General features: G+C 31.6%; 1 protein-coding gene and 1 long non-coding RNA gene across 2 annotated transcripts; one reads left to right on the top strand and one right to left on the bottom strand.

The window, feature by feature from the left end:
* Positions 1-13,443: 13,443 nt before the first annotated feature.
* LOC115985887 (ras-related protein RABC2a-like) lies at positions 13,444-19,862 on the top strand. Its single transcript, XM_031108779.1, has 6 exons — positions 13,444-13,468; positions 14,105-14,173; positions 14,934-14,999; positions 16,656-16,777; positions 17,940-18,068; positions 19,588-19,862. Exons 1-6 carry the CDS (start codon positions 13,444-13,446, stop codon positions 19,696-19,698), a joined length of 522 nt encoding a protein of 173 aa, XP_030964639.1. The 3' UTR covers positions 19,699-19,862.
* A 2,779-nt stretch (positions 19,863-22,641) lies between these two features.
* On the bottom strand, positions 22,642-24,189 carry LOC115987121. Its single transcript, XR_004090974.1, has 2 exons — positions 23,735-24,189; positions 22,642-23,066 (listed from the first exon to the last, which is right to left on the bottom strand). It is a non-coding gene; the product is annotated as an uncharacterized LOC115987121 (long non-coding RNA).
* Between the last annotated feature and the right edge of the window lie 3,076 nt (positions 24,190-27,265).

The raw sequence follows: 27,265 nt of genomic DNA, 5'->3' as shown, positions 1-27,265 counted from the left end.
TCCTCCGTGGATGTAAGCCGTTAGGCTGAACCACGTAACCATCGTGTGTTATTGTGTTCTATACTTTATGCTTTCGCTTCCGCATCCATACTAGCATATTCAACATGATGTATCAATGCTAATATTTAACACCGGAAAATGGGCGTGTTTGGCTGTCAAGGAAAACAGTATTTTCCGGAAATGCAATTACAGTTGACCAAAATTTTCTCCTTTGACCCGGAAATGAATTACTGCCTTCATTTTCACTTCAATTGATTTCCGAGTCTTGCAAACCGCAGAGAGAGGGAGAGAAAAAGCTCAAAACACAACACGAGAGAGGAAGAGAGAACGAACAAAAAAACCATACGAAGAACACAACAGCCACCCAGAGCGACGATCCGGCGAGCGATCCAGAGGAAGAAATTCGGCGAACGAGCGAGAAACCCCGATCGATCCAGCCACCCATCGATCCGATTCGGCGAACGATCCACAGAAAGAACTTCTTCGTCCACGAGCGAGAAACCCCGATCGATCCAGCCACCCATCGATCCGATTCGGCGAACGATCCACAGAAAGAACTTCTTCGTCCAAGAGCGACAAACCCCGATCGATCCGGCGAACGAGCGAAACGAAGGACTCCGGCGAACGAGCGAGAAACTCCGATCGTGAAAGCCACCCATCGCTCCGATCCGGCGAACGAGCGAAACAAAGGACCTGAGCGAATGATCCGTAAAACGATTTCCGTAAAATATTTGGACGAATCAAACACCGGAATTGATTTTCCATAAAACGATTTCCGAGACAACCAAACACCCTCAATACATTTTCCTTTTCCGAAAATTAGCATTTCCGGAAAATATGTATTTTCTGAAAAACGATTTCCAGCAACCAAACACAGCCTAAGATACAATATGATTTGAAGCTTGAATGCCCTCCACCATATGATTCAATCAAGATCCTCCTATATTCTAGAACAAGAAATTTTATAAATTGATGTAACTAGAATCTACAAAATCGAGGCAAATATAACATATAAGTGTATCACTTCACTATCATGAACTGAAACTTATACAAGTGTGGACACAATTATATTATTAATTCCTTGAATTCTTTTTTTTTTTTTTAAATTTTTTTTATCATTTTTCTTTTTAGGGTAGAACTTCCACTAACACTTATTTTTAGTTATCTTGCTTCCCGTTTGTGTCTATATAACATTTTTTTTTTCCTATTCTCACATGGTATCAGAGAAATCCTTCCAATCTGTTGTTAATTCATGAACAAGGGTAACATAACATCACTCCCCATATAACACATATTGGAGAGATTCTAATGGAGGCGTTATCATTACATATAACTACACTATTTAACCCATAAGTTATTTAATTCAATTATGTTATTTTGAAACCTTAAGTTCTTTATTTTTCTTCCATTTGGGACTTTCACATACGTTTATACCTCTTGTCTATTGGCTTTTTTGGATCTTTTTCCAAAGTTTTGCGTGTGGGTATTATGCAATTCAGTTGTATGATACACATGCACTTGTTGACTTTGACACCATTTTATTGGGGTAGATAACACATTGGAGGACTTCCGATTGACTCAAAAAAATTGTTGAATCTGATTTCACTTGTTGAGGAGATAAATCTTCTAGTGTCTAAGGTGTTTTTTTTTTTTTTAATAAATTTTTAAAATTTTTAAATATACAATATGATTTGAAACTTGAATGCCCTCCACCATAAGGCCAAAATATCAATGAATTTCTTTGGGTGTAGAGAAGATTCAATCAAGATCTTCCTATATTCTAGAACAAGAAATTTTATAAATTGAAGTAATTGGAATCTATAAAATCGCAGCTAATATAATATATAAGTGTATCACTTCACTCGTGAACTGAAACTTACACAAGTGTGGACACAATTATATTATTAATTCCTCAAAATCTTTTTTTTTTTTCTCATTTTTCTTTTTTAGGTAGGACTTCTACTAAGACTTCCCAGTTTTGGACTCTAATAGAGAGTTTCACGGAAATTCAAGAAAAGTCACCAAGCCTAGTTTTGGACGACTCCTCCAATAGAGTTTCACGGATACAATAGACAACAATATTAATTCTAGAAGAGTCCAATTTCAAACCACCTTGTTTGTTGACAAAAAATGACGTTTGGTTAGGTTATACTTGTCAAGGGTGTACGGTACATGCATCAATTATTAATTTTCTTTCTAAGATAGAAGCCTTGAACTAAGCAGAACACCAACATAGTTCTCACACTTCCGTGTTCCTTCAAAATATGTAGGGCTACATGAAGTCTAGTTTGTGTTTGATTTAAATTATGATTCGAGCCGATATAAAAGTGCTATAGTTTTCAATTAGAGATTTTCTTAAGCTTAGTCTATGAAGTAGAGGCTTGGGCTGTTAAACTGCGTAGGATATGGTTTGTTGGTTAAAAAAAAAAAAAAAAAAAAAATTGTATTGCCTCATCTTGTATGTTTTTCCTAAAAGGAATGAAAGAATTGCAATTCCATGAATTAATATAGGCAAGTTGCTTGTATCTTGATTTACGTCTCTTGCATATTTGGGAATTCTTGTGGATTCCTAACTCTAGAATATTAGGAAATTTATCACTTAATGCAAAGATTGAAATAAATAAATAAGTTAAAAAAAAAAAAAAAAAAAACCTCATTGATAAAATATCGATCTCTGTCGTTAAGGCTGAAATTTTGTGATAGAAACATCACTTAATTTATAAGTAACAATTACTGTGTAGTACTAGTAATAGTGACACCTGGTTTCTCCTTATTCCTGTTTATGACTTGCATTGCATGTTCTTGAAAGACTCACCTTAACCAATTTTTTTCAAAATTTGAACAGTCAAAGGTTTGGTGAACCTAGTCAAACTGCGACTAAATGAGTGATCGAATGAAAATTTTCTTACCATAGAAAAGAAACAAAAAGAATAATAAAAAATTAAAAGAGTATTTTAAACAAGCTTCATAGAAATAATACAATATATTAATCGATCATATTCACGCCTAACATACAAGGACATAAAGGAGTTTGCCTCTGATATCTCAGCTGTTACAGATAAAGACAACCATATTAGGCACAGAGAGACGCATTCATTGGAATACGCAAACAATGTAATTTACTTGCACACAGATCTATCTATAAGGATTGTGATAAAAACTTTGGATTTTTTCTCTTCATAATCTTGCAGACTTCTCATTCCAATTGGCTCATAACCCTTTTTGAATTCTGAGTAATCTAATAGATAGTGATCAGTTGATATAGTTATCCAAGTTATCATCCGGAAGTGTGCGTGCTTGTCGGCCACCTAAATTATATTGATCATGCCCAACTTTATTTTGTTTCAGTTTTGTTCTTATTAACCAGAAAAGGTGATGAACAAAATATCCCAATATATTATGATTTTGTGATAAACAAACATATGATGTACGATTGACCGATTTTATTCAAGCTAAGATAAGATAAACATCCTGTTAGAGATAGGAGTAATAGACATATTAGACAAATATAAAGGGCGAAGCCCACCTACCATGTGTGCAAGACAAATTTTTTACTTTTACTGGTAGTTTAGAGTTTAGTCTCCTATATCTACTCATGTTATGGTTTATTGTAATACAAGTTTTGTACTACACTATTATACAATATAAATGTAGTCCTTGCAGGTTTTCTCTGTATAGACATAGGCCGTTAAGGTTGAACCATATAACCCTCGTATTCTCGTTTCCTCTTCCATATCCACTTGTAACATATACAGATCAATGCTAATATATTTAACACATTGATGAAAAAAAAAATTTCTTTTCATTTTTTCATTGAGTATAAACACAATAATATGTTTGTCAATGTAATTCGTTTTAAAAATATTTTACGTGACCATGAAAAATAAAATTAGCATTATATGAGGAAAATTCAAAGTTGTGATCACATTATGAAGTCCATAAAATTAGATTTTATCAACAAAACAAGGTTTATATAGGGTTGTCTAGGTGTCCTAGGCATTAGTTTTATTGGGTAGGGTTTACACTTTACAATAGTTATTGGATTCTATGAACAATATGCACTAGTGGCGGGTCTATCTGGATTGCTTACACATTTGGCTCTTGTCATGTAGGGTTTACACTTTACAATAGTTATTGGATTCTATGATCCCACTCAAACTGAGTTTCTACGAACTTACTTACGAATGATCCTCTCCTATATACTTTCTAGTTTCTAGGGTAATTATACATTTTGAATCTTGTGTTAAAAACAATGTTTTATTGGATTTTTATGAGTAATGCAAGCTTTATAGGCTCATCTATAGGTATACATCTTGTTTTGTTTTTTGAAACCTCGTCTAGGTATTAGTTTTGTTGGGTAGGGTTCACACTTTATTGGATTTTGTGAACAACACTAGGCAGGGTCTATTTGGATTGCTTACGCATTGGTCCCTTGTCCTGTAGGGTTTATGGTTAATGGACTAGTAAGCGAGTTGCTACAAACTTAAGAAATGAACTCTCCTATATTCTTTCTAGGGTAATTTACATTTTGAATCTTGGGTTTTAAGTATGGTTTAATATTATCTTGGCAAGTGCATCTGTACATTGATTATCTTGCTGAGTCCCGAAAGCAATAGGTATTTGCTTGAAATGGTTCTTACCATCCATAATAAGATATGCATGGTGGAAGTTGCTTGCAATAGCCTTGTTAATTCACTCAAAGACAACTTTAGTGTTATTTCAATTTTCATTGCTTGCAAGTCTTGATCTATGCACATCCTAAGTCCATCTCTTAGAGTCTAGACTTTTGCATCAACAATACTAGATGTCATTTTAATCATGGTTTAAAAATCGGAATGGTAAAGGAATAAAAATTGAGTATGATTTCCAGTTTTTATTGGCTTTCCCAATTATTATTGGACCATATTAGAGCTTGATTCACATTAAACTAGCTGGTCCAATTCAATTTTTAAAATTGTGATTCCTATAGATCAAGTAAAACCCTAGATCCAAAGTTTTAAGTTGATATGATTTTAAAAGCTTAAGATTTTTTATTTGAAGAAACAAAAATATCCAGCCTTAATATGTAAGTTTAAAATTTCATAATTTAATTTGAAACAATAGGTTTAGTTTAAGTTATTATTTTTATTTATTTATTCTGTTAAAAAGAAAATTTAGGTTTTCATTAAAAAAAAAAAAACATTAAAACTTTATCATCTCATGGAATTCATTCATCAAATAACAATGTTGAAAAGATGTTTATTCAAAAAAAGAAGAAAAAATAAAGTCGTAAACTCGTGATCGACTGAAAAATTCACTAGTCACGGTCATGACTCATGAACGCGTAAAAAGAGTAGGAACCGACCATGGGGCTGAGAGAGAGAGAGAGAGTCGAACCAATCGAGTTTGAGTACACAAAAACAAGAAAGAAAGAAAAAAGGTTTGGTCTTTCCGTAATGCCGTACAGTCATCCAGTCGTACAAAGCGAGCCAGCGACTACATCAGCACCAACACAACCCCACCAATATTCCTAGTCATCACCCATGACTATTGGCTTTTCTTGCTTTTTATTTTTTTATTTTTTATTTTTTTTTTTTTTACAGTCACAAAAAATCCAAAGCACAAAAAGCAATTGTTTTTAAAAAGAGAGAGAGAGAACATAATAAACAAAGAAAGGTCATGTAATTGAAATTGTATTATATAGTGTGGACAACGACACCATGACATTGAAATCCACAATTGTGAGTGTGAGAGAGAGATAAGTCATAACACTAAAGTTGAAACAGGGACCCATAATGTGCAACTATACCTCCACATGCCAGACTCTTTTTTTCTTTCATCTTATATATTATTATTTTGGGGCCAGCTTTTTGGCTTGGGCAGGCTTTCTTTTTTATTTATTTTTTATCACCATTTTGTTATTGTTTTGGTTTATTTATTTGTCTTTTTGTTAATAAGAAATAATACACGCACAATTATTTTAAAATAATTTATAAGTGATAAATTGTTATAAGAAAAAGTATTATGTATTAAATGATATTATTTTATTTATATTAAAATCTAATAAATGAGAGATGTATATAAAAATAATTACTCACTAATATATGTTTTTCATTTGTTAGTGAGATAGTTATTTTTTGCTGGTATGTTTCAAACTTATTAAATTTTGATACTACTAATATGGTATCATTTGATGTCAAATACCTTTTACTTGTTACAATTTGTCTAATCTTGCTAAACTATTTCATAGAGTAAATTGATTTTTGAGTTAAAAAATAATTTGAGTGATAGGTCCAAATTATAATAAGTATTCTTCTATGTTGGTGGGTGCTCTCTTATCTCCGCTATGAAAAAATATTTTTTAATTGAATTATGTGCTGCTATACCCAAAAAAATGAACCTAATTAATCACAATAAAAAATTCAATCTTTTGTAACTTGTTATCTGGCCTGGTTTGCTTCGTTTCACGCAAAACAAGGAAGAAAGAGTATTAAAAAATGGTGAAAGTTTGTGGTGGTGATCTGATGATATCTTGTTTTTTTATTTTTATTGGTAGAAATCTGATAATATCTCTGCTCCTTGGTCCAACTGTGAGAGCCGTTACTTTCAAACTGCATTGTGCTGTTGAGATCCTTCTAGATTTCCTTTTCAGAACCTAAATTGCGGATCTCATTTTATTATTATTTTATTTATTTATTTTTAGAAGAATAGTCCATTCATATTTTTGAATATTGAATAAATAAAAATATTTAGTTTGAATGATTAACCCAGAAAATATTAGATATGTGCGTCAAATTTTTTTTGATAAAAATGTCAATTTATGAGGAGTATAATTTTTGTCAACTAGTTTTCTTTATAGTAACATTAATATATCATTTATTTGCTATTGTAAAGCAATGAGGGAAATGCTAATGAATGTTCTTAGGACATTATTTAACAATCCATTTAAAAAAAGTTTTTACGAGAAAAAAAATAATTAATGTTTTGACAATTTTTTTTTTTTTTTTTTCATTTTTCATAAAAATTGTGTCAAAATTTTTCTAAAATAGATTGTTAACCAATACCTTAAAGGCACTCATTAACATAACCCAAGAAAGTATAGTATCTGCCGAACTATCCCACTTGGATAGAGCTAGAGCTCGGTCCATCCCAGCTAAAGATCTAGATTCTCCCTTTATTTTTTTATTAATTAAATTGGTTTACTACACCTACATGAATGTATGATTTTAATAAATATGGATTTTGTAACAAAAATAAGTAAATATAATGCGATTAATTCCATTGTAATTTAATAAAAAATTCCAACAGAAGGTTTTAATTGTCATATGCATAATTTCTGAAGGATTAATTATTAATTGAAAACTCAAAGATCAAATCTAAATTAATTAACACTTAAAAATAAAAATTTAATGATAAGAATTGTAAAAAAAACTCTTATTGTAGAGTTGTTAATGATCATTTTCGTGGAGAAATTTTGTTAGAAGTATGTGGATAAATGATTAAATTTATCATATCTCAATTGTTTCAACTTTTGGAATATTTGGTAATTTAACATAAGTCCACATGTGAGGGAGAGTATTTTTTTTTTTTTTTTTAGAATACTAAATATTTTTGATACACATGTGAGGGAGAATGTTAAAAGTATGTGGTTAAATAATTAAATTTATCATATTTTAATAGTTTAAACTTTTTAAATTTGGTAATTTAACAAATTTCATAAGCAAAATACAACTTACAAGCCATGCCTAACTTCTTCATGGGCCCAATTCATGTATTTTATATCATTTTATTTTCTTTAGCAAGACACAAACTCACATGACTTCATAAAAAATTTGAGAAAATATGATTTGGAGGGAATGAGTGTATCATTTTAGACCATTTTCATAAGCCCAGAACGTGGGTCTTGCTAAGTGGGCTGGGGCACTTGCAAAACCTAGAACTTATGAAAGAGGTCACGAGCTCAAAGTTTTCACCCAAATGTAGACCTCTAGCTCCTATTGTATATAGTGGCATAGAAGATTCCTCTCTCTCTCTCCCTCTTTACCTCTCTCAACTTCTCATTCCTGCTATGTGTGAAAAACAATTTCATACCTAGTATATTATTCATATTCTCCATTATTTGTTGTCTAGCACCTTAGGTTTATTTTTGTAATGCAACATTAGTCTCTATTCACTTAATATTGAAATTTTAGGCTTGGCTCTTCTCATTTCATTACACTTTAAATAACCCAAGGAGAGTTTTTGGCTAATTTTCCTATTTTTGGCCCTTTTTCAAATCTTCCCTCAGAATAGCATAAATATAAATATAAATATATGTAATGTTTAGATACAGAAATAAGGAAAAGAAAAATAATCACCAACTCCAACTATATGGATTTTGAGCCAGCACTAGCACTATATTTTTGACTAGATAAATAACTAATCAACAAGCCAAGAATTTAGGGGGTGTTTGGTACATTCACTTAAAAACATATGTTTTGTTGTTTGAAAAATATGTTAAAATACGTGGAGGTGAAAAAGTATATAAAAATACGTGTAATATTGTTGAATAATTGAAAACATGTGTTTGAATTGCCATACCTAAAGACAATGGCCTTATATACATTATATATAAGAAGTTAGGAACCCAAAAATATTAATACTTTTTGTCGTGTTGGGCTCGAGGAGATAGGAAGAATTTTAGGCTCTATTTTTTTTTTGGTTAAATGCAGCTTATAAAAAAGGAGGAAGCAAGTGGAGTCCAAAAGAAAGAACGAGACAATAATCAAGGACAGCTTCTAGGAGACGAAGACCCTAAAAATCCAACACACAATGCCAATTTATAATAATTATGAGTTGAAGAATTGCACTACTATTTGACCTAATTGAACAAAACCCTTTCTTTTGCATAGAGCACAAAATGTCAACAACTACCTAAATCACCATTTGCTAATAGACAAAACCATAAAATTAAAGTAGGGGATGAACTATTAGGATTAGGAATTAATGGCACATCTGTGGATCATTCTACATGCATGCATATAGGTTTTTTTTTTTTTTTTTTTTTTTTTTTTTTTTTTTTTTTTTGAGAGAAAAATACATGCATATAGTTGTACTTTGTTTTTGAAACTACTTTTATTGTTATTGTATGAATAGTTGTATTTCTTTTCCTAATCTTTTATTAATATATATATTTATATCACACACACATATATATATATATATATATTATATATTATTTTTATAAGCTAAGTTTCTTGTTAAATATATGACTAATACACGTAAAAAAAAAAGTATAAATATTGTAATAAAAATGATTTTGTCTTACATGTTAGAATCTATATAAAGGGGAAAAAGAAAAGAAAAGAGCACTCTTTAATAAGGATTAAGGTTTTCTGTAACAAAGATGCATTAAAACGATTGATTAATTAATAATATGGATAAATTATCATTAGAATGTTCTAATTGAAAACTTCAGCTTGGTACTTATTTTTATACAACCTGGCTTTGTTATGGTCACATTCAGTTTAGAAAATGTGTCCAGATAAAGTCATGAAGGACTTCAAATTCAAACGTAGTTAGCACTTAAACAGTGTCTATTGGAATCTGTAAATATTGATAGTACATGCATGTTGAAAATCCTCGCACTGCACCTGTAGAAAAGTAGTTGATCAATAATTTAATGCAAATGATATAAATTCAAGGTGTATATTGTGTGGAAGCTGCCTGATGATTCAAACTTTCAAAGTCGTCATCATCTTCTAAGAATGGTACATTGATACTGTAAAACTACCTTAATTAATTTGCTATAATATTTGATAAAAAAAATAATGAAAGCTACATGGCCTTGACATTGGCATCATCGTGAAATAAAAGAAACTTCGAGCTAAGTACGTAAAACTTGAAAAGTCACAGCAATTATATGCTCATCTTCCATCGAATATTTTGTGTACTATTCCTATTTTTGTAGAATTTGATTAATTCTAAGTCTGACTAGTAAAGATGATTGGTGCACTCTATATATCTCAATCAACATCAACAAACGCAAGTGAATGAGAAACCTGCATATCAAATCTTTAGTCTAAAGCTTGACCAACCAAAAAATTTGTGTCAGAGAGAGTGAATTTTTTTATATTTGGTCCAAGCCATGAGTTGAACATGTATAACAATCAGAAGTAAATGGTCCAACCGTACATGCCTAACTACGGACAGACCACAATAGTGTTTTAGTCAACAATTTCTGCAAAATTTTATCTTGAAAAGAAGCAAAAAAGAACAAATTTGAGAAAGAAAAACAAGATCTATGTTTGAATGGTCTCTTTGCATGGCCCATTTGTTGAATAAATGCACAATTTGCCTGGGCCTTTCCAGAAATATGGTCATGGTTCCCCACACTCCATGTGATGGGCTTGATATAACATCGTCAGTCTTGTTGACTCACTAGAAACTCACATGAATCATGCCCAATGGGTACAGTGTAATTTTATTTATTTTTGAACAAAATCTAGTAACAAAAACTATCACATAATTTCTTTGTCATAACTGTAACGTGTCAGAGTGTAAATGATAAAGAAAAAATGATGGGTCAATGTGAAAGTGATAGACAATTATTCACATTCTGACACATCAGAATTATGACAAAAATTTATGGATCTTATCTATAATGGTGATAAAATTTAAATACAATTTCTTAGGTACTATATATTATATTTTCTAATCAAATTCAGCAATGCAATTGTATTAACTAATATAATAACACTAATAATGTTATTCTCCCTCAAAAATAATTAAATTCAACCATGTATCTTTTTTTTATCAATAAACTACTTGATTGAATTTAATTAGAAAAATTATGGCACAACATTTAAGAAATTACAACTAAATTTTCCATAATCAATTTAAGAAATTGAGCATTGCTCTTCAATGTGTACTCCAACTATTATACCATGAATTCAAGATTTATAGCAATAATATATCAACATATAAAATCGTACATATTGCAATAATATATCAAAGCAGCTCACAATATTCGTCATTTTAATAGAGGAAACGCTATGATTGAGAATTTTATTGCTCAAGATGTACTGTTTTTATCCTTGTTTAATGAAATTCATTCCTTTCCAATTAGCAACGTTTTCAAGGGTTTGTAGCCCATAAAATGCCAAATATGGGGACCAAAATATGCATGTCGATTGCCAAGTGAACAACGACATGACCAAATGTTGACAATATGGTTGGTTGAACAAAGTGATGTCGTTTTTTGAGCATGTTTTGCTGGGTAGGGAACCCAAGAAACCAACATGAAATGATAGCTTGGAGGAACTGTTGGTAGCTGTTGGAACAATGAATGAGATTTTAAATAGGGAAGCTAGAGAATTAATAAGGTCTACCAACAAGTCCAATCAAACCAAGTTAACTCAATTAATTTCGCCAACCTTTTACAACATCTAATTAAGCTACAACAGCTTCATTGCAATGCTGTCTTCTGCAACCCTGTCAACATGAGAGGATAGCTTGGAGTATATGTTTTTGTTCCCCTTTATCTCCCAGCAACATCCACATTTATGTCTCTGCTCTTATTTATTATAATTTTAATTGGAAAAATATTGAACTCCTCTCCAATGAGGGCAAAAAAAAAAAAAAAAAAAAAAAAAAAAAAAAATCATAAGCAGGATTGCCTCAGTTACATATAGATTTGGTTTGTGTGGATGTGACATGGACAAAACATGTATCGAAAAAAAAAAAAAAAAAATTTATATGTCATTTATGTATCTATTTAGTCTAGTATGCTAAAATATTGGACCAGAGTAGGGGCGGCCTAACAAATTTGGAGGCCTAAGGCGATATATTTAAATGAGGCCTTTTTGTTATCATTTAAATAATATTTAACTAGTATTTAATATCATAATTTCTCTATAACAAAAGTCTATTCCTTTTATTTTGTAATATGCTTTTTTTTTTTTTGGAAAAATGCTAAAGTTATAGCAAATTTTACTAAAAAAAACTTTCAAATGATGTAGAAATGAATGTGATTAGTAACACTTCAAGAAGATAATAAACAAGTATTTGAATGAATGATGTTTGAGATATTATGAATTTTATAATATGAGACTTACAAAGATGTATTATTAATCAGAAAAAATAATTCAAAAATGCATTTAATAGGTTATTGACAATCACATATCATATTAATTGTTACATCAATTTGTAAACTTTTCAAGTAAAATTAATAATATTTTTAGCATTTTCCTATTTGAATTATTTCTTACGATTAGTGACACATATTTATAAGGAAAAATGCTAGAGATACAAATTCTTTTACAAAATCTTTTACAAACTGATGATGTGGTGAATGATTATAGATAAAAAAAAAAAAAAAAAGATATTATCGGTGGGCTCAGATGAGAACAAGTAAGAAGTTGACCACAACAACAGTTTGTAAAAATGTTGTAAAATAGTTTGTAAAACTATAGAATTACTCTATTTATAAGACCCATGTATCTAAAGTTGTATTATCTCTAACATTACTCAATACTTTGGAACTTCTTGAAAGTAGAAGAAAATTATAAAGTTAATTTTTTTTTTTTAAGATATATCAAATTTTACCCCAAAATTTGGGGCCTTTCTCTAGTAGGAGGCCCTAGGCGGTGGCCTAAGTGGCCTAGGGCTGGCCCGGGACCAGAGCTTGACTCCTTACATGCACTTTCCACCATATAATTGGTTGGTCAACCTATCAAATTAACAAATTAATCAATTAGGTTCTACGCTCTGGCTAATATTAAGATCTAGAAGATTGCTCAACTTTGATATTAGATGTGTTTATACCATAAAAATAAATATCAATCAACACCACTCTAGATGCAATATCAATGACTTGATAATACTATCGAGACTAATATTGAGGCGGTGAAATAAGAACAATAATATCTATAGTAATAATTGGCATAAAGTCACTTGTAATCTTAGAATTGATAACATGCAAGTGGAAAATTATGTTGTGTGTTACTAGTTTGGTAACTTTGCTCTGTGATTTGACAATTAAACCATGTGAAGAGTAGTAACAACCTAAATCCTTATCTTTAAGACATGGATGATTGGTAAGAAACCACCTCCCTTCTTATGTTATATGTGGCAATAAATGTCACTAGTCAATTATATAGAAATTGATTTTTTTAGAAATGAATTAACAAATTATTTAATAAAAAATTACTTTTATTTTCTTAAGTCCATTTTGTTCATCAACAAGGGTATAATTAGAACAAGCTTTCAATTTTTTTTTTCACAATTTTAAAGAAGGAAATTTGTGATTAATGAAATATTATTTTCATTGAGAACCATGATTGATATCACTTTTATTACACACCAATTATAATGTGTCAACTTAGTGGCAGAAACTCTTGATAGTTGATATTGATAAAGGGGAAAAAAGGGAGAGATGTGAAGGCTGAAGCATATAGTGTTTGGGTACCAATAAGTATTTCTACAATGGGATTTCTGAGTGTAGAAATATGTATGTTTTAACCAATGCATATTAAGGGCTATTCGGCCACCCATGTACCAATAGATAGGCTGCAGTCCTGATTTGGGAGGTGCGTAGGGTATCTTTTTCTCAAAATTTGGGCCATCTCTATTTGAGCTCCAAGTTGGGCTAAGTAGGTATTTAAATGGGCCTTTGTGGCTACATCACATGGTATATAAAGGGTCTGAGATTTCATTCAAGTATATGGGTAGCAATATGGGAGTTCAAGTATATGTATATGCAATATGGGTCACTAGAGTGTCTACCTAAGTCGCCCCACATTTGAATATTTGAGACTCAACTGGCACCGAGTTCATAAAATTTCTTGACTTTGTGGATTTCAATTGTGGAAACCTATAAAAATGTTTGTATATGCATTTCTATAACACGATTATGGGGGTGGGGGATTTGCTAGATATCTTCGTTGGAAATACCGAGAGGTGCCAATCAATCAGTTGAGATACAAATAAGTTATTACAAGATACTGTCTACATAATAGATACTATATATCACTTATCATTCACGGTTCTTATCTTTAATTTGGATCAATCAGTGCAAGTATTTCAATCACTTTGATGTGTTAAGTAGCACATGTGATACATATATAAAACTTCTAATCATGTGTAGGTGTGGATTTTAAAATCAAGCTGCTCACAGTCGGTGGGAAGAAATTGAATCTCACAATTTGGGACACTGGTAAGCTGTGGCAATGGTCCATTCTGTCACTTTTCGTTGCTTCCAACTTGAAATATAGATCCTATCTGTCTATATGTAAGGAAACCTGAAAGCTTAACTACACTATCAAAAGATTTTCAACTTTCCTTAGTTTTTTTCCCTTACTGTTTTGTACATTTGCTACAACATCACCATGTTTTTGGGGATCTTAAGTTGCAGGAGAAGAATTCATCAAATAAGAAACCAAAATCAAGAAAATTTCTTCGTTGAACTAAGTTCACCAAGGACTGGTTCTTTCCATTTGATATGACTCCTTTATTGGAGAATTGTATTATTCATTCTAAATCTGGAGTGTTATTATCTGTACTTTTGATACAAGAGTCTTCTATTCCCCATTTTTCCATGTTAAAATTTAAAACATGTCGTTGGTGCATTTAGTGGAACTGGTAACCTTGTAATGTTTCGATAAATATTTTCTAGCAGCAGTTTTTTGAGTTCTGAAGCTCAAAAACAAAGATCAATATACAGTAACAAGTTGAGTAACCTTTATTTTCAGTTTGCTCTTCACGCTTCTCTGTACAATTTTCATTTGTATTATATCATTAAAAGGCGAATGTATTAATTGTGCACCGATTCTAGGTTTCTTGGATAAAATATATCATGTGCTCTTTTGTCATTTCATCTTGTGTCTGTAACTTATATCACAAACTATCTGCTGAGAAATTGTTTCACTATGTAAATGAATTATGATTGACTTTGCAAAATGTGATGTCTTTTGCAGCTGGACAGGAGAGGTTCAGAACATTAACTAGCTCTTCTTACAGAGGTGCCCAAGGGATTATTCTAGGTATATGCTACCAACAATATATATTTATATCACTCTTCAAAGCATGCATAGAAATATCTAGTTTCTTAATTATGAAAGACGTTGTTTTGGTTTCAACTTGTAATTAGTCAGTGTTTTAGTACCCTTGCTACGTATTCCTCTTATTTGTGCTGTTATGGTTTATATTAAAATAAAAATAAAAGGGATTTTGTCAGGTTGACTATGAAGATGAAGGATGCCTGCTAGTATGGTATACATTAATCTTGTCTGTAAGTACACAGTACACATCACTTATCATTGCACTATCTAGGGTTAACTTGCCAGTGGAGTTTATTTTTTTCCCTGGGAAAAGCAGGGCATACATTTTATAGAAAAGTGATTAACATTTCTTTAATACTACTGGTTTTCAAAGCAATATTTTGTGTCTGTCATTCTCCAATCTGTTTGATTCATCAAACTAATGCCTTACAACTCCACAGATATCATTGATCTTTTTCACATCTATTATCTAAGTTTGACTGATGCCAAAGATCCATATAACAACTAAAAGAATCACCAAAACAACATAATTTGCAACTTTTTTTCAATGTCCTATTTTCTATTGCACCAGTCAGGGAACAAATGCTTTGTTTGTCTTTTCGTAGGTGTAAAAAGAATCTTTAGGTAGGTGACTGGAAGAATCGGAAGATGGGATTTTTAAGAGTGATGCTAAATTCTACAAATTTTACTTCATAACCCCTACAAAATGACATGTCATCAATCACAGAAAAGTGATCCAAACGTTCATTTATTATATTATTTAGGTGGCACCAATCATATTATTGCTACATCATTTTGTGAGCTTTTTGTAGTAGCTATAGCATTTTCCAATTTTTATGGATTGGCAGGAAATGTAGTACACAATATGTTGTAAGAAAGAGGAGTTTATAATGAAATGATCTGGCCATGCTCAAACAAAGACAAATTCTGTAGCTTTAAGAATATTAGACCATAAGTATAAAGGGAGGCAGAATTCTGAAAAGGATAATGTCAGAACCTGTTGAAAGATAAACAATTTTCATATGAGTTGTGGCTTTTATAAAGTTAATATAGCTGGCAAGAATTTTGTTAGTTCTGTTGGTGACCATGGATAATATTATGCCTGTAAATAGAGAGATGAGAGGCAGGTATATAACATGACATTGTTATAAGCGCTTGTCTGTTCATAATGGCTTTTTGCTTCTATATGTGCTAGTAACAACATTAAACAATGCATTGGCTTTATTATTGGATAAACTTTTTTTTTAAGTCTTAATCTAAGCGGTGTAGGCAAGCTTTGAAAAGATCCCCTCCTCCTTTCTTGTCTTTTGCACAACTGCCTTGTTTGTGACCTTACCATACTTTTTATATTCTTATTTAAGACAAACTTTTCTAGCATATGCATCATGGAGGCCTTGAGAAACATTTTCTTTAATTTTCTACTCAAATTTCATCTATGGCACAAATACATAGGCCTCTGCACATAGGTCACCTGCTTGAAAATAACACGGCTAATTGGTATTATAAATAGTATATTCAATTGTAACTTTAATAGGCTATTTGCTGTTGAATTGTTGACTTTGTTCATCACCTTTTTTAATGTTATGTTCCCAAGGTTTTAGTTAACAGTTATTACCAATTTCTTTTCTTGTGTTTTAGTTTATGATGTTACTCGGAGGGACACCTTTACAAACTTATCTGATGTATGGGCTAAAGAAGTAGAACTCTACTCAACTAATCAGCACTGCGTCAAGATGCTTGTTGGAAATAAAGTTGATATTGTAAGTTTTATATTCTCCACATCTTTTACATTTTGCTATAAGTTGACAGAAACTTAGCTTCATGCTCTTTCTAAATTTCTGTAAGCAAATCTGTGAGAAAAAAGATGGAACAAAAAGTCTGACGCATTTGACTGGTATGATCTGCATTTTTTGAGACAGCCTGTCAAAGATGATTAAACTTTTGGGACAATTTGTACTTTAACATGGTATCAGAGTAGGTGGTTTTGAGTTTGATCTCTATCTCCTCCACTCTACCTCCCAATTTAAAATCCCACTTATTGGACCTCACCTATTACAATGGAGTTTGAGCCCACTCATGAGGGGGGGGGGGGTGGTGGTGTGGTGCTTTAGAAGCATTTGGTTAAGTGATTAATTTGCCATATTCCAATAGCCTAAACTTTTGAGACAATCTGTAATTTAACAATCATATACTTTACAAGTTTTCTCCAAATGCTTGGTACTTGTAGGAAAACAAAATTTTGCTAGCAAAGTGTAGAGCTGATTAGTTGCTACATTGTATTGAAAATCTAAGTTTATAGTTGTAATGCTTTCATTTAATACATTCAATATAGCTAAGTCACTGACTGGTATATATTTGTTCTTGAGCTCTATCGTTGAGATAACATTGTCTATGATGCACAGAGTTATTGCTAATGAGTTGGGACTGCCTTGTAACTCCTAGTTATTCCATGTACAATTAGCATGCTAGAGAGCAAAGCCAATATGATGGTTCACATTGCACAGTGTGTGTACTTTAATTGCCTAAAAATGAATTGTCATATTAACATGCTATGATTATCATGTCTAAATCGAAGGCTAGAGTGAACTTCAGTTTTTAGTGTACTGTAAAAGTATGCGGTAAGTTGCAGGTTTTATCTCTGAGAGAGTGAGTCTGCATATCGATTTAGTGCTATTTTTCCTTTTCACTCCTTTTTCCTTCTGGTAGTTGTAGCTTCATCATTTTCCTATATGACTTGTTTCTTAACAGTCTTTTTTTTTTTTTTTTTTTTTTTTGTTCAAAATAGATTTCCTAATGATTATCAAATATGTTGTTAATCTTATTGAAAAGAACAATTGATGCTATGTCATAAACTAAATTTTCTAGTAGAAAGCTCTCAATCTATTATCTCAGTTATAACATTTGATTTATGTGTAATTCCAGGATTCTGAAAGGGTTGTAAGTAGAAAGGAGGGAATTACACTAGCTAAAGAGCTTGGATGTTTATTTCTTGAATGTAGTGCTAAAACCAGGGAAAATGTGGAGCAATGCTTTGAAGAACTTGCATTAAAGGTGATACTCATGCCATTAAAGGCAGTCAGTTTATCAATGTAATCACTATATTTATTTTATTGTGAAGTGTATGGTGGGTTTTATGTTAGATCTATTTCAAGCTATGATGAGAGAAAGAGAGAGAGAACTATGGTTGTAATGCTACCAGCCAACAAACAATAGCCCCAACCCTCTATATATTTTTAAAAGAAAGGCTATAGTAGTTTGACTTGTTAGCCTTTAGTTGGAATAGCATATTCCCCCTTACTATGAGGGGAAGGGTCAGGCAGAGAAAGGGGGTTTATCCGATGATAGGAACAAAGAAAAGTTTATCCAAGAAAAACTATGTTGTTTGTGAAACAGAAAACAAAATATGATTCTCATTATTGTGTAGCATCAATGTTTTGGATTTGAATTATTTAGTTGACTGGTTAGCAAACATACATTGACCAAAGTATGATTTTCATGCTGTTAAATATTAGCATTGATACACTATGTTGAATATGCTAGTATAGATGCGGAAGCGAAAGCATAAAGTATAAAACACAATAACACACGAGGGTTACGTGGTTCAGCCTAACGGCCTACATCCACGGAGGAAACCCTGAAGGGTTACATCAATAATATATTATAGTGTAGTACAAATCCTGTGTTATAATGAATCATAACATGTGTATATATAGTAGACTAAACCCTAAACTAATAGACTTCTAGTACAAGTAGGAGACTTAACTTGCACACAAAGTAGAATTAGGCTTGGGCCTATACTAATGGGCTAATATATCTCTAACACCCCTTCTCAAACTCAAGATGGAAACTTGATGAAATCTTGAGATTTGATAAGGTTGAGAAGATCCCTTGAATGAAGTTTGGCTCTATGACGGTAATTTGAGGAAGACAATGGTCTTGCAGTGTTGATGCGACTTCTAACGGTGGCTTGACTATACCGGAGAGTTTTGACGGCAGCAGTAGGAAGCCAAATAAGATGAACGCAGCGAAGAAAACACCGAGGAAGACAAAGATTGCTCTTAAATATACCGCAAAGACAGAAAAACATGGCCACAGGAAGGTGACTCTGATACCATGTTAAATATTAGCATTGATACACCATGTTGAATATGCTAGTATAGATGCGGAAACGAAAGCATAAAGTATAAAATATAGTAACATACGAGGGTTACGTGGTTCAGCCTAACGGCTTACATCCACGGAGGAAACCCTAAAGGGTTACATTAATAATATATTAGAGTGTAGTACAAATCCTGTGTTATAATGAATCATAACATGTGTATATATAGTAGACTAAACCCTAAACTAATAGACTTCTAGTACAAGTAGGAGACTTGACTTGCACACAAAGTAGAATTAGGCTTGGGCCTATACTAATGGGCTAATATATCTCTAACACATGCAACTAGAATGAGTGAAAAGCTTTAATTATTTACCTTTGTAGTTCATTTACTGTTCTCACTTTTAATGAGTTTGAGATTAGATTACATTTTTTTTTTTTTTGGCTAAACGTTTGAGATTTTTATTACAGATAATGGAGATTCCTAGTCTCTTGGAAGAAGGATCTACTCTAGTGAAGAGAAACATTTTTAAACAGAAACCGGAATACCAAGCACCTTCAAATGGTGGTTGTTGCTCTTAAAAAAAAAAGGATTCAGATGAACAGATCATCATGTACATGTTAATTTCTGTTCTAGTGTCACACTTGTTCTTGTCATTGAATTGAGTAATTACATGTACCTTTGAGAATGGAATATTGGCACTCAGATAACATATATGACCTTGTGTAAATTGTTTGCTTTTGTGTTTTTCCCCCTTTTTTTAATTTAAAAAAAATCCCAATGTTATGTAAACAAAATTGCTTGTATTTTGTTGGTTTTAACACAAATTTTCATGCTAGGCAAGCGAATGAGTAGATAATAGAATTTTCTACTTAGAGCTTTCTTTTTCTTTTGCTGAATTCTACTTGGTGGTTAAATTATAGTGAGTTTTACTCTCCAATGTAGCTAACAATGTTTTTATTAGTATTTATTGTCCTTGTTCCTTAGTTGAATAAATCACTAGCTAGACGCACCATAAACTTGTGTTGCCCAAGAATCATTAATCAATACCAACCTTGACCATCCAACATGCCTGGGAACTAGTGAATAATTGTGATGTTATATGCATATGGAAAACCCAACTCGCTTTAGTAAACACTTGATGTTTAAAAGGAACAAAGACTAGAGGAGGGTTGGGATCCTGGGTTAAAAGGAGTATGGAATTCACGGTAGGTATGAGGCAGGAGAATCTTGTAAGAAAAGGAAATTTAAGACAATGAACAAGAAGAAACTTTTTGGATTTTTACCAACTTATGTTCAATTGATTCAACAATTCTATTTCTTGATGATGATATTATTCAAAATAGCTCATCTAGAGATAGAAATACAAGATAGTAGCCTAATTTAATAATGTGTATGAAACTCTCTCCTGACTTAAACCCCGCACTTATATTTGTGGAGTGACTATCACACCAAGGGTATGTGGTGAGAGTATGTGGTGGTATTAGTTTATTACTATATATTTGCAATAACCTAATTCTCATCTATCAATTTCCTCCTCATAAGTAGCCGTAAAATCCAAGAGTTTGGCTCTTTTGGATATACAACACTGTAATTTCTACCTTGATGCTATTGCTATTGCTACCTTGATGTTATAATGGATTTTGTTATATTATCCCTTGGATTATATCTTTCTGTTTCACCATTTTTTTACAAATTTGTAAGGGTAGTTTTTCCAATTCACTGCTCTTTGTATGTAAAATGCAATGCTTTTTGAGAATGCTACTGTTTGACGAAATGCCTAAGATGGATATGGCCATTAGAGAGGTTGGTTGTTTGGTAGGGTTTTAGATGGGTTTGTCTTGATAATAATTCTAGTTTATTTTGCATTTCTAATAACTTAATCTCTTTGAGTATATTATTATGATGTTGATGGGAATTTACTTTGGATGGTTGTGAGCATTGGTTTCTAATTAACTTAATCTCTTTGAGTATATTATTGATGATGAATCCATTGATGGGAATTTACTTTGGCATCATATGGTTGTCGAGCTAATTGGTGGTGTAGAACAAGCTGGGCTACTATTATTAATTGTTTACTTTAGGCACTTCTATAGTGAATGCGGTATATGTAGTGTAGTTAGATGATTAATAAGTGAGCTTTGATTGTTTCATATAAGCTAATGGAAATTAAAAATGAAACAAACATTAAATTTGGGACTTAAAATTATTGTACATATCAAGTGAGGTGATATTGTTCTCTAGTATAATGTCATGTCACTCTTTTAATGATTTGCGAAAGAAAATTTGAAAAAGCAGTGGCTGTATTACATTTGGTGGTTCAAAAGGTAACACTGGTTTTTTAAATTTTCTTCTTCTAAATGGTTCAAGCGAGGTGATTGATGATTTTGTTAGTTTGATTACCAGAGAAAAAGAAGAAAAGGATAATTTTTTTAAACTGGCCTTGAGTTTGTTGGTGGTGTAAGTATGTAACCAAATAACCAATATTTGATGTTATGAGCTTATGACTCATCCAGTTGAGGTTGATGAAATGTAGAAAACTATTATTTCATTATGTATTTCTTCTATATGCTGATCATTTTCATTGATTCAATTATATATTTTTGTTCTTTAGAACTTCTTTGCTTACATTATTGGAGTCTTGTTAATTGCAACTTAGTTTTGTAAAGGAAAAATTCGACAATACCCAAACATAATGAATTTATGATTATGGTTTTGATTAGATTTAGTAGTATGAACTAATATCAACTGTAGATTACATCTTAATCTGACAAGCTAAGAATAGAGCCATTAATTTTCATGACATGTGACACAAATTTATACTTTTTTGAATCATGTGGTGAAAGTACCAGGTTTTTTGGGTGGGGTTCGTTTGTTTCTTTTAGGTTTCATTTACTTGTGTTTGGTTTCTAAGTTGTGCGTAGTCTAATAAATTTTTTTTTTGTTTATTTAATTTTTTTGTTGTGTAGGATCATAATGTACGCCATTGGAGAAGAACAAAGTTGAAATGCACATAGAGGACCCCTAAGTGGCTTGGAGGACATATCAATATATTTTACCAAAATGTCAAACTCGTTTGTCATGTGGAGAAAATCAATCAACGTGGAGGAGATGTTTTCAGTGGCTTTTGTAAATCTGGACTCTAGTTACAGCTTACTATATATACATTGCAGTGACTATCTATGTAGGAGCCCTAAAAACAGGGTTTGTGATGTAATATACCTATCTATTTAGATTAGATTTAATATAATATAAAAATGTTCACAATTATGTAATGTTCAACTTATGAAATTAATGGAATTCTATTAATGAGTGAGTTTTGAAAAAGCTTCTAGCTTGAAGTGCTAATGTGAAAATTTAAAGAAAATCTCTCCTTTCAGAAAATAGTAGAAATTTCCGAGGGCCTTATTACTGAGAAAGCTAAAGAAAATTATCAAGAAAATAGTAAAATTTATCTTATTAGGAAGAGACCAATATATGGGTTATATAAATTCATTATTCTCAGCTAACACTGACAATGTCACTTTATTTGATTGCTTTGATATACATTAAATGATGAAATATCAAACCAAAAGGTTTACAAAGAGTAAAATGTTCTCCTCAACTACCATGAATTAAAATATCAATGAGCATTTACAAATAGTAAATTGTTTCAAAAAAATAACACCCATTTGTGTTTGGGATGCATCTATCTTCCAACCACTTTTTTTTATTAGAATTATTTTTGCATCTAGTTTTTACTCTCCACTTATTGCCTAATCATGATTTTCTCTAATACACCACTCCTTTAGTGCCTCCTTGAAGACTACATGTGATACAAATTTGAGTCCATCTATTAGCTATACATTCTTCATGCCAGTGTGTTGGTTAAACTCATGGAACCTAGGCCTTGAATTCCCTTCCTCATCAGATGAATCTGTAGGAAATGACAGTAGACATTTACCCATGGCTGCAATACAAAATCAACAAGAAGATTAATAGAAAGAGATGGAAAGAAAGAACAATACAGAGAGTAGAAAAAAAAAATACTAACTTCCCCATCTCTCTTAAAGTTAGAGATTTTTACCTGTTTTATTCCCCCAAAAATATAGAAAAGAAAAAGAAACTAGTTTTGACCATATTCTTGTCACTTATTAAATAAACAATATAGAGAACATAATTCATTGCAAATAGTCAGTTAAGAGTCAAATAATTGTAAAGAGTCATTCTATGTGACACAAACAATATCCCAAATACTAAAGGGTTCCCTTATTTTCATGAGGAATTGAATGCAAAACTTAACATGATCATTTGGTATACATATTATAGCATCAATAACCATTAACTAACTGAGGTTTGAAAGCCAAGTGCTAAAATACCACCTCTTTGCAAGCATTGAAAATCAAAATGAAGTTTTTAACCCACTAAAGTTAGTAGAAATGAATCAAAATAAACTTGAATTATTGTCAAAAAATTACAAACTCATCTAAAATCCTACCAATCAACCAAACCCCATTAGAGATAATCGTGGAATATGATTACCATACTGCCACTGATTATATCATTTGTCTATTTTATTATTACTAATATATGTAGTGTTGTTTTAGTATTAAAGAAGTAGCTCTCATGATGAACTACCTTAATTTGTAGCAAGTAAACAATGGATATCATTCTGTGTAGGAGAAAACGTGCCAAAGTAGCCCAGCTTGTTCTCCCACCAATTAGCTCATGGTGCCAAAGCATATCCTCATCAACGGATTCATCAATATAATATACTCAAAAAGATTAAGTTATTAGCATCAAAATAAACTAGAATTATTATCAAGAAATTTCAAACCCATCTAAAATCCTACTGAACAACCAACCCCTCTAATGGCCATATCCCTCTCAGGCATTTCATCAAACAGCTATGTAGCATGCTAAAAAAGCATTGCATTTTACATACTAAGAGCAGTGAATTGGAAAAACTACCAACTATGGGCATTCTACACAACCAAGCCTACCTAATCCACCACAACTAGCTATCAAACCATGAAAAGAAATTGCATAAGGAGAATTGGAAAAACTGAAAGCAGCAAAAAAAGGGAAAGAGAAAGTATGCCAGTGGTGAACAGCCAGTGAGATGACTACGGAACTCCGGCACTGGAGAGAGGATACTGAGGTGGTTATGGACTTCTGGTTGGATCATCTCCCTCTCTCTCTCTCCCTAAACAGAGCCCAAACTTTCTCCCTCTCTCTCAATGGTTCAAGCTGTTCAGTTTTGGTTTTTATTCCCACATGCCTCTCACCTGAGTTTTACCATTAGTTTATTAACAGAAGAATAACATAGGTATTGATTTGGCAGTGTCTAAAGTTCCAGGAGTAAATTGGCCAAAATTAAAGTTCAGGATGTTATGGCCACTACTTGAAAGTTTAGGGGGTGTCTAAACATTTTTCCTTATCTTTTTATTAGATGTGAATTTTTAAAATTTAGTCGTTGAATTGCATGTTATTTATACTTTTAACATATATGTCAAATTTTATTCAAATAAGATGTTATTTAATATCCAACCAATAAACTTATTTTTTATGTATAATTTTAGAAAACAAAAACTTGAAATTTAAACATTTGACTATTAGCATGGTTATTAATCTTTGATCTTTTTGAAATTTTGCAAACATGAAGAATATAGTAAGCTTATATAATCTAATGGTTAGATTTTCAAAATTCATATCCAATAAAAAGATATAAGTAAAGTTTAAAGGGATATGTGTGTGTATTATTGTCCTATATATTGTGATATGTGTGAATGTGTGTATATACTATAAATATCATATTATTTTATATAATTTAAATTTTAGAAAGTAAAGAGAATTTGTTACATGTGTGTGTATTATTGTCATGTTATAATAGCCTTTTGTAATACAATTAGTGATTTAAGAAAGTTAGTGATTGTTCAAAATTTTTTTTTTCCTAAGAATGTGATTATTCAAGTATTTGATTGATAAAGTATACACTTAATTTATTATTTATGCATAGATGAGTGTGACTGTGTGGGTTAATAATTAATATAGTGCTAGTTGAGTTTTGTCATTTAGTTTAATTTTTTATTTTATTAAAACAATGACAAGTAGATAATGAAAATTGTATACAAATAAAAATTTTTATACAAATTTAATTAACAAAATAAAATTGTCACATTTACTTATATTGACAATAGATAATGATAATAATGAACTATAATGTAACGATTTCAAAATATGAAAATTTGTAGAAAAAAATTATAAAACTTCATATATTTGCATTTTTTTTTTTTTTTTATGTCGATACCTCAATATATTCAAGTTATTTTTTATTATTAAATTTTGTTTAATTTAAGTTTCTTAATTACATCTGAAAAAAATTACTAGAACCACCATTGAATACTTTCAATGATAGATTTGGAAGATGTACCATTGTCAACTTTTTATACTTTTGTTAAGGACCTTGAGTTACTGTATTTACTGGTGTGCGTGGGCAAGCTGAGTTGAGTTGAGGGGTTTTTTTTTTCAATCCAATCCAACATGATGGGTTAAAAAATTCCAACCCATCACAAGGTCCAACCCAACTCACGTGGATCAGGTTGGATCCATGGGTTGGATATTTTTTTTTTAATTATTATTATTATTAATAATAAATTGAGCATTTGTACAACACCATCACAAATAAGAACAAATTTATAACTAAATAATTATGTGCATAAGAAGGAGATTGAAATTAGGAGAACTTAGGGCTTTATTTTATTTAGGAAGAGGGGCAAAAAAGTAAATAATAATTTTTTATAATATATTTTTAAATATATATTAAATATAGGTGGTCGGGTTGGATTAGTAACCGATACAACTCAACAAGTAGAAATGGATTAAGTCGGTTTTGATGAATTGGCTACACACCCCAACTATATTAAATAGGAAAATAAGTAAAATTACTTAAACTTAAAAGATTAAACAATGAAATAAAATAAATGTTTAGAACTTAAAATATAAATAGACGATATGCGGCTTATTGAGCAACCAAAAAAAAAAAAGACTTTGATAGAATCAGATAGCTTTGGAGGGAGGGAGGGAGTAGGGAGTAGTTCGGTTTTTATATTTTTATATTACAACCTTTGGGTTAGAGAAAAACCCTAATCCAAGTTCCAAAGAAGTTAGGATTAGAAAATCCCAATCCCAATCCCAATCCCGAGTAGAAATATTTCCACAGTGAACCTCCAAAACATTTGTTTATATATAGACCAAACCAACAAGCACCGCTCATGAACCAAAAAAATAAACATTAAAGGCTCTATCAAGCGAAAGTTGGACGGACCCAGTAGGGGGCCCGGACCCCCTTGGCCCAAAAAATAATAAAAAAATTTAGGGGTTGTTTGGCCAAGGAAATTTCATCACTCAATTTCCATCACTCATTACTCAATTTTTCACACCCGTTTGGCATCATCATCCAATTTCCATCACTCAATATTTTTCACACTATTTGTGGGCCCATACCTGTCAGCCGGTGTAGCTTTTTCTTTTCTTTTTTTTGTTTTTGTTTTCAGTACCCAAACTCACCGAAGCTAAAAAAAAAAAAAAAAAAAAAAAAAAAAAAAAAAAAAAAAAAAAAAAGAAAAAAAAAAAGAAACCAGAACTGAAGAACGAACCAGTGAGAAAAAAAAAACCATAACAGACCGAACCAATGAAGGAAAAAAGAAAAGAAAAAAGAACTGAACAGCCAACCCAGAAAAAGAAAAAAAAAAGTCAAAAGGTGGTCAAAAGTTGTGGCTGTGGGTCCCCTATGTGTGTTTAATTACAATATTGCCATTGAGTTATAAGTTATGGAAACTGAAAGCAGCCAAAATGTGTTTTCAGTTTCCATAATTCATAACTCAAAAATCAGAGAATTGAGTGATGGAAACAAAATTATCGTTTGCCAAACAACCTTTTTGCTATGGGTCCCACCATTTTTGAGTTATGAGTTATGGAAACTGAGAATTGAGTTATGGAAATTGCCAATCCAAATAGCCCCTTAGTTATATATAATTCTTTAAGCCCAGCCATCCCTTACCGGGTCCCCCCAGCCCAACCCTGACCAACCCCTCCAAGCCCAACCCAAATTTTTTTTTAAAACCTAAAAAGAAAAAAAAGCGAGAGAGATAGGGAGAGAAAGTCGAA

This window comes from Quercus lobata, chromosome 4, assembly GCF_001633185.2.
Source record: "Quercus lobata isolate SW786 chromosome 4, ValleyOak3.0 Primary Assembly, whole genome shotgun sequence".
Taxonomy (NCBI): domain Eukaryota; kingdom Viridiplantae; phylum Streptophyta; class Magnoliopsida; order Fagales; family Fagaceae; genus Quercus; species Quercus lobata.
This window is presented reverse-complemented; position numbering and strand designations above follow the sequence as displayed.

What these genes read in the sequence shown, in the direction of transcription:
- LOC115985887 (XM_031108779.1), top strand. Translation starts at nt 13,444, where the DNA reads ATGGGATTTCTGAGTGTAGAAATAT. An exon ending in TCTCACAATTTGGGACACTG is followed by an intron (nt 14,174 to 14,933) that starts GTAAGCTGTGGC and finishes TGTCTTTTGCAG; the next exon opens with CTGGACAGGAGAGGTTCAGA. An exon ending in TTGGAAATAAAGTTGATATT is followed by an intron (nt 16,778 to 17,939) that starts GTAAGTTTTATA and finishes GTGTAATTCCAG; the next exon opens with GATTCTGAAAGGGTTGTAAG.